Here is a 7,819-nt window from a genome sequence, read left to right as displayed (position 1 = left end):
TAGGGAAAATAATTAAAACAAATTAATATTTCCTCAAATATCTAGCTACCATCAACCAGACCGTACACAGGGATCAGAGAAGCCTTAAAAACACAACAAAATTTTTCTATCATGCCTTTAAATTTTCCAATAAAGAAATTTAAGTACCTGCTGGGTATAACCTACCAGCATTACCACTAACTGTGTATGTGTCCGTGCCATTTTACAAAAGCAGTTATTAACAGCCAAGAGGACCAGAAGCAGCAGTCTGACAGAAGGTCACAGTTATTTTAAATTTCACCCGTTTGCACTTCAAGATTACAAAGTGCAAGCACATAGACAAGTTTGGTGGGAACTTGTGTTAGGTATTGGACAGTAATGATGAGAGCACCCTCTTGCCCTAAAGATAGTGCTGTGTGATTTGCTCTTCAGTGTAAAATGTAAGATGCTTTGCTTCTGTCTCTGCATACAAGTGTGAATGTGGGCAGGTGCTACACAGAAAGTGGTATCTGCAAATTCCCATCACAACTCACTTGGCAGAACTAGTGCAAGCTACTTATAGCAGCTAATGAGTCTTCACTGGAGGACTCACAGGGTGAGTCTTCATTGTAGATGACCAATTGCAGCAGATGGACTTTTTCCTCGTATTATCCCCTACTTTCCTAAGGGTATCTTGAAGTCGTCGGTTGAATCACAGGTATACATAACAAATACTGGGGAAAATGTATTGAAAACCACAAAACCTGCCTTCATTTTCTTGGCTGACACCTGGAAGGGATTTGTTCAAAATTCTACATTCCTCTGTTATAGTGATGTCATCAACAGCAACAGTAGCATTAGTTGTTACAATGGCAGCTTGTAAAATAATCTGTAACGAAAAATAAATAAATTAGCTGATTAAAGGTAACATGATAAAGAGACATACATTCTTTTACAATTTGTGACATTTGCTCAAGAAGTAAATACTACCTACAACCAACTCCAAATACCAGCCAGCAAAAATGACAATTGAGATTTGATCAAAGTCAGAAATTTACTCCTCAATTGTCAAAGCCATGACTACCTTTACTTCTGGAAAGTTATGCAACCCAGATGATCTTGCTTCAATCTAAACTGGTAAAAGCCATCACTAATTGAATGAATTGTCTTCCTGCTGGAATCATTAAAAGTTATACACCTTTTTAAATGAGCTATCCAGGGTTACCAAACACGATGATTTACAACTGTTTAATCGTATTAGTTAATTCGTATTCGCCTGCTGAAGTCAAAGTGATACAGTAAACACAGGGACTGTAAGGATGCATTTATAAATACAAGGAAATATTCAGTAGATCATATAAGGAAGTTCAGTCATAACTTACCAATAATAAGATTTGAGTGCCCTTTCTTTTAGACCACTTTTAGACGAGACAAAATGAAGAGACCAAAACTGGAATTCTGATTTGTTGAATCCTTATATTTGAGTTGCTGATTCCCCTAACATTTCCTTTCTAAGTTTAGTAAAGTGTAGCAGCCTGAGATTATGTAAAAATAAATTTAAACTTGAAAACTGCTAACTGTTTCTGTGATCAATGCTGCAAATTGAAGTATCTGCAATTCCGCTTTCAGCCAACACAGTTAGGTCCTCACTCTGATCAGCAGTTTTTATAGCAAGTTAATTTTTCGAAAGCTACTGCACTATTGCTACTTGATTTTTATTACAGAAAGATGATTTGAGTGCATACAATACTGAAACAATTGGGATGTTTTTTAACAGCTATATCTTTTGAAAGAGCTGAATGGAATTTTTTTTTTTATATGAGCATTAAAGAACAGAACTTGTCTATTATGAGAACTTCATTATGAAAGTAAATTAATTCTAAAGGCCAGATTAGAGTAACTTTTGGAAAGCAACATAAATGTAATTCTAATTACCTGAAAAGGTAAGTCTTCAGCTACGCTTTCTACAGGTATATTCACTTTTTTCCACCGCATCTCAGGCAATCCTGAAATGTCATACAATTTTTCCAAACTTCCTTCTGGTGCAGTCCTCTTAAAAATAGAAAGCTGGGAATCTTGAGATAACTGGTACCAAAATCTGACCTGTTGAGAGAGTTTTTAATCAAACACAAAAGATATTATTCTTCAATGATTTCACTACCAACTCATATACCTAAATTATAACACAGAAAGACATGACAGGTCTAAACACAGCCTTGGCATAAAAGAAAGATGTGTGAATCTATGGCATGTTGACGAGCAGCATTATGTCCAAAGATAAAACCATAATTAAAAGTAAAGCATATTTTTAGAACTTACACTTAACTTGTATCTGTCATCTGATGTAGAACAATTGATATGACCTCCCTTAACTCTTTTTAGCTTAGTAAAGACTTAGAAACTTTTTCAAATATTATTTTTCTTTGCAAGTGCTGAATACAGGACAGCTTCATAAGTATGGTAGTTCAGTGGTTACTGGTGGAAATATCCTTGCTACAACACACTGTTAATTTTTTAATATCTTCTGGCTTCATGGCTGGTGGACTTGGTCTCTCAGTTTCCCATGGTGTTGCTTTTTTGTCCATTAGTGAAAATCAGGTATTACAAAAAATAATCTTAAGACTTACGAATACATTGAAATACTTTCATGTAACTTATTTTTCCCCCACCAGAAAGGTTAAGGGACACAAAGCAACAGGTATACTGACACTTTTCAAAACGAGATGCTTGAAGAAATACACCCTAAAAAAATCTAGATGTAAGGCTTATATTTATCAAACATCTTTTTAAACAAATTATTTTTTTCTGTTTTCATTACATAAGAGATCAAACACCCTCACTCTCTATGTCTGCGTGTTCTACTTTATAATGACTACTGAGTCCATTAAAAAGCCATAAACAGACAGCTGTGACTAAAAATTTTCTTCTACAACTCCAAAAACTTGTGCTAAATAAAGATGTTTCTTAGCTGACATCTACAGAAAGACTCAGCTACAAGAAGCTGCAGAAAGAAGTTACTTAAAAACTTCAATTAGCTAGTAAGGCACAATGTAAAACTTCTATCCCTTGACTCCAATTTTCTTTCTGTTTTCTTTTTTTCTTTTTTTTTTTTTAAACAACTGGAGCCAAAGAACTTGTAAAGCTATTAATAAACACAGATCTCTTTATGTAGATCCTTTTATCCTCTCAGTAGGACGTCCAACAGAGGGCAACATCTCACATTTGTACACAGAGAGCATAACACACCAATACACATCCTAATGAGCAACCCCTACTCCTTGCTCTTTTGCAGAAATAAAAGTCTGCAGAGAAAATGTGGCAGAAAGCCAGGCTTCCAGTCTTCAAAACACTCTTTTTCAGACATCTATAGGTGGATAAGAACTTGTCCTAGTTTTTGATGACTCTGGGAACTTCAAAGACATTCAATATGTGTGTACTCAAAATTTTAAAAAGTTTATTTTCTGACTTTGAACTAGAGAAACGTGTGTGCATCCCTGCTGTGTTTGTATTTATTTTGAACACAGACCAAACCCTGCAATAGATCTAACCAGAATAATTCATTGATTCACCTACCAGTTGTGCTCAGTTCACCTTAGGGGATTCTAAAATATGTTAATCTGAACTTGGAAGGTGCTTATCTACACAGTATCAAAATCTGCAAAATAGATGACAAACTTCCTGAACAAATACACTGTGCCTACAAAAGCTGTTGTTATCCCAGGAGCAATGCAATATGCAGGGCTTTGATGGGGTGCTGCAAGGCCTTCTGTGTTGCCTGCAGCAGTATTTTGACTGATTTCATGCTGTATCTATTTTATTTCCGATTCTTTACAATACTAACAAGCCACGTGAAGACTAAGAACTGAGGAAGTGCATTAAATAACAACAAGATGCTGTTCTTAAATTGTTAAAGAAGCTTCTACTCAGCTGCAAGTTACAACTATTGATCTGGTAACTCAGTGATGTGCACAATGTAAATCAGCCATAGTAAAACAACTAATTAAGCCAACACTTGTTTCAGGTCCCTTACACTAGAAAAAAAGTAAGAAGCCCAAGTCCTGCTGGAATAAAATTCTGCTATTTGCTGGGCCTTCTAAATGCAGTTCCTCTACACGTTGTTTCCTGACATTTTTATTTCTGAAAAAAAGTTTTCCTAAGTGAAATTACAGTTTCTGTTTTACTTTGAGTCTGAAAAATTAAGCAACTAGTCTAAATTTTATTGTTTTTCTCTAAAGCCTCTTTTTCCCATCGAACATAATAAAATTATTTTGGCAAGCTTTCCCTATCTTTTTCTTTTCTTCTCTGTGACTTCTTAGATTAGGAGGCATTATGCAGCAGCAGAAAAAATATTACACCATATCTACACAACTTAGCTTCTCCCCAGTACGGCATAAGCTTTGAAAAGTTATGGAGTAGAAATTTTAAAAGCCTCAAAAAGAAAGAAAAAACTTACAAAACTGTAAAGCATCTATTCACTTTATTCAGTAGTCAAAAGGATAAACAAAGTTAGGAATGTTTTCTTGTATTATGTTCTTTAATGATATAATTATATATAAAGTATTTCTTCAAGTTCAGTTTTAAAAATTCATATTTTGTTGAAAATTCCAGCATTCTAGTTATAAAACTGTATTTTCATTTTTCATTTAAGGTTTTTCTATTTTTTTAGCCCTCCTGACTTATTTTTTCCAGGTAGCTTTCTAGTTTCTGAGATCAACCACCATCCTGGCTGGTTGTTTTTGCATTCCTCTACAGAGGACACACTCTGAAGTACTGGGTTGATCAACACAAAAAACATCCTTCTCAAACCATCAATTACAATTTAGAATGTGTCTGGAGCATAGTAGCTAATTCTGCGTCACACCAATGTAGTTAATCTATGTAGTGAGTTCAGACCACAGGTCACCTGTTCCGGGATGTTGGATGTGTGAACACTGCCTGTCTACAGACGGCAGCGTGACTCTGTTGCCAGCCTTGCTTGAAAGGCAGCTGCTTTGGCTGCAAATTGATATGGCCCTGGTGTTGCTGTCCAGATATGTTTGTCACAGTATGCAAAAACCTGAAGCAGAGCCTTATATCTGAGTCACCTGGTGGATGCTTTAGAATGAATAACAATCAGACATAAAAACTTGGCAGTAAAGCAGTAAAAGGCCTGCTGCATCTCCCTCATCCCAAAGAATTAGTCTGCAGCTCCTTCCCCTGGGATTAAAATGGAGCCAGTTTTTCTGCAGCAAGACTCACACTAGGAAGAATACCATATCTGCACGTCAGGTGAGTGACAGTTTACAATGGTGGGGACAGTTAATATCAAACCATTACCTGACAGCAGGAGGGCCCCGGGAACAGGCTGATGAGGAAAGGGCTCCCCAGACGAGACACGGCCATCTTCGCGTTCATCTGATATGAGCCACTGAAGTAAATGAATGCTCCTGTAAACAAAAATCAAAGAAATTTGAGAAATATGTCATGCTCCAATGGCAAATAGCTACCTCAGAGAGATAACTATGTGCTCCACGAGGCACATAAAGCTTATTTATAAATGTAAACAAATGAAACAGCTTTGCCGTCAGTTCGGTCTCTGTGGATAATGAGGAGGATGTTGTAACAGGCTGCAGCGACCACGGTCTGTGTAGGCAAAGACAAAATAGAACTGCTAAACACTCCTGCCTCTTTCCTCCACAGCAAAATTAACACGACCGAGTCAAAAGAGAGGTAAGGAAAAAGGGGTAGTTGGGCAGCCATTGCTAGGGCCACCCTGTCATCGTGCCTGCAAGCACCTGAACCCGAGGAAGTAAATGCAGAACACTGCAAAGGGCAGTCAGATGCTGCTTCTGCGGGGGCTTTACTGTGCAGACTCACTGGATGTATTTTGTTACCTGACCTATTCAGGCAAAAAGCTTAAGATCTCCCTTCTCCAAACACTACAACTACTTCCCATCACCTTTGCGTGGTGCCCATCTGCTCTCTGCCCAGGCTGAGGAGAGCGAAGGGATTGCAGGAGCTGCAGCACGGAGCACCTGGAGATCAAACAGCACAGACCTCAGCTGGGATCCCTAAAGGACACATTTTAATTGGCTTAAATAATGTTTCAAACTGAATTTAGAACAAAAATTTATTTCCTTTAGGGTACAGTATTCACTCTCAGTGCAGCCAAGCCAGTTTTAAGCGTGCTAACAATGTTGCAGACCATGGGAGCCAATGGAATAAGCTATATTTTCTCATGGAGTCCACAGACTTGACATTGTTGTCTGTGCTAGTGGGGATGAAAGCTTAATTAAAGATCTAATCTGGACTCTGGCAAACGAACTGCCTTTGGATTTGAACTACAGCAGATGTGCTTCAGACAAAGGTAGGAAAGGATAAACATCTTTAAGGGGCCCTAAAGCAGCATATTTTGAATGCCGTCAGTGCTGCCTTTGCTGAATACTGAGACTTTTTCATGAAAGTCCATGCAAAACAACACTAAAGGCTCAGTCTTGTTTGCGCATTGATATTACACATATTGCCTTACATCTTGGAAAATCAGCTATTGTGCTGCCACAGTCATACTCCTTAGCCATTTATTTCCCATGGATACATAATGAAGCAGAGGGTTAGGTCCAGCCCCATGTGAATAATCGCATCACTTTAGCAAGGCTGGCACAAAGAGGTGACCGTTACAGCTCCTTGTACAAACAGGCATGCTGCGCTCCACAGCGTGAGGGAAGCTCCCCTCATTGGAATGCAAGGGTACTTCAAAAGATCCTCTTTTAATTTGCAGCTGAGGCTCCACAGTAGCCTTGTTAAGATCTTCATTAATCAAAATTTGCTGCTGCCCTCCCCAGGAGAGAAAAGAGAGAAACACCCTGTGGTAGCACAAGCAACTGTTGCTACCTGAAGAACCTTGATTTAGTATTAGCAAAAACTTGCTCAAATTCTGGAAGCCTAATTCTGAAGCCATGATGCGGCTGTAGCAGGCACAGTGTTAGATGGGTGCAAAACCACTTCAGAAAGACCTTTGCACTTACATATGGGGAACGCATCATTACTGGGCTTGAGAGGTGCTGCATGGTAACCTCAAGATCTGCTTGAGGCTTCAACCTGCAGCAACATATTAAGATGTGAACTTAACTTGTAATGATTTAGGTGTCAAAGCAGCTTAACTGCAGCAGCACATAGTTCCATATGGCCCTATTTAACATGCTGCTTAGGCTGCAGCGCAGATGTTTCTACCAGCAGCCTTCATTATGACCACATTTCACCTCAGATCTCACCAGCACCTAGAATAACCCACATGGGAAAGACACAAGCATAGTGAGTGTTTGGAAGCTGTGATGCAATAATGCTTGCAGGCAATGCAGTAATGCAGAACCAGTGCCATTCTAGAGAGAAAATAAAATATCAAATACCTGCTGAGAAAGTGAATAGAATAGCAACTTTGGTGCAGTTCACCAGTTGGGGGTCAATGGAAAAAAAAAAAAAGGCATGTGGTTGTGCAGTTAGAGTTATTATATACCATGCTGTCCTGGGTTAAGCTGAGACAGAGTTCACTTTCTTCATAACAGCTAGCAAGAGACTGTGTTTACGATTTGTGCTCAGAAGAAAGCTGATAAAAAGTGATGTTTACGCCACTGCCAAGGTCTTTCCGCTTCTCTGGCTGTCTGCAAACAGAAGAAGCTGGGAGGGAGCACAACCCCAGTTAGTAGCCCAGGATTTGATCTTAGGTTTGGAATTGAGACCCAAAGTGGCCAATAATCTATTCCATAACATATACGTCATGCCCAGTATATAGGTGAGGACCCTCTGGAAGATCATCTCTTTTTGGTTCCGGAGCTCTTTTGCTCCGGGTCATCTCGCTCCAGGTGGTCGCTCTCCCAAGGCCTTC

At 38.8% G+C, this 7,819-nt stretch overlaps 1 protein-coding gene across 1 annotated transcript in view; it reads right to left on the bottom strand.

The window, feature by feature from the left end:
• Positions 1-7,819, bottom strand: part of MALRD1 (MAM and LDL receptor class A domain containing 1) — a gene marked incomplete at its 3' end in the record, with an annotated part of 59,751 nt that overhangs the window by 9,645 nt on the left and 42,287 nt on the right. The window contains exons 11-13 of the mRNA XM_010087553.1: positions 5,275-5,384; positions 1,894-2,061; positions 727-847 (exon numbers count right to left, since the gene is read on the bottom strand). Of these exons, the coding sequence (XP_010085855.1) occupies positions 727-847; positions 1,894-2,061; positions 5,275-5,384 (399 nt within the window). The remainder of the gene's footprint in view (positions 1-726; positions 848-1,893; positions 2,062-5,274; positions 5,385-7,819) is intronic.

This window comes from Pterocles gutturalis, unplaced genomic scaffold, assembly GCF_000699245.1.
Source record: "Pterocles gutturalis isolate BGI_N339 unplaced genomic scaffold, ASM69924v1 scaffold14971, whole genome shotgun sequence".
In the NCBI taxonomy this organism is placed as follows: Eukaryota; Metazoa; Chordata; class Aves; order Pterocliformes; family Pteroclidae; genus Pterocles; species Pterocles gutturalis.
This window is presented reverse-complemented; position numbering and strand designations above follow the sequence as displayed.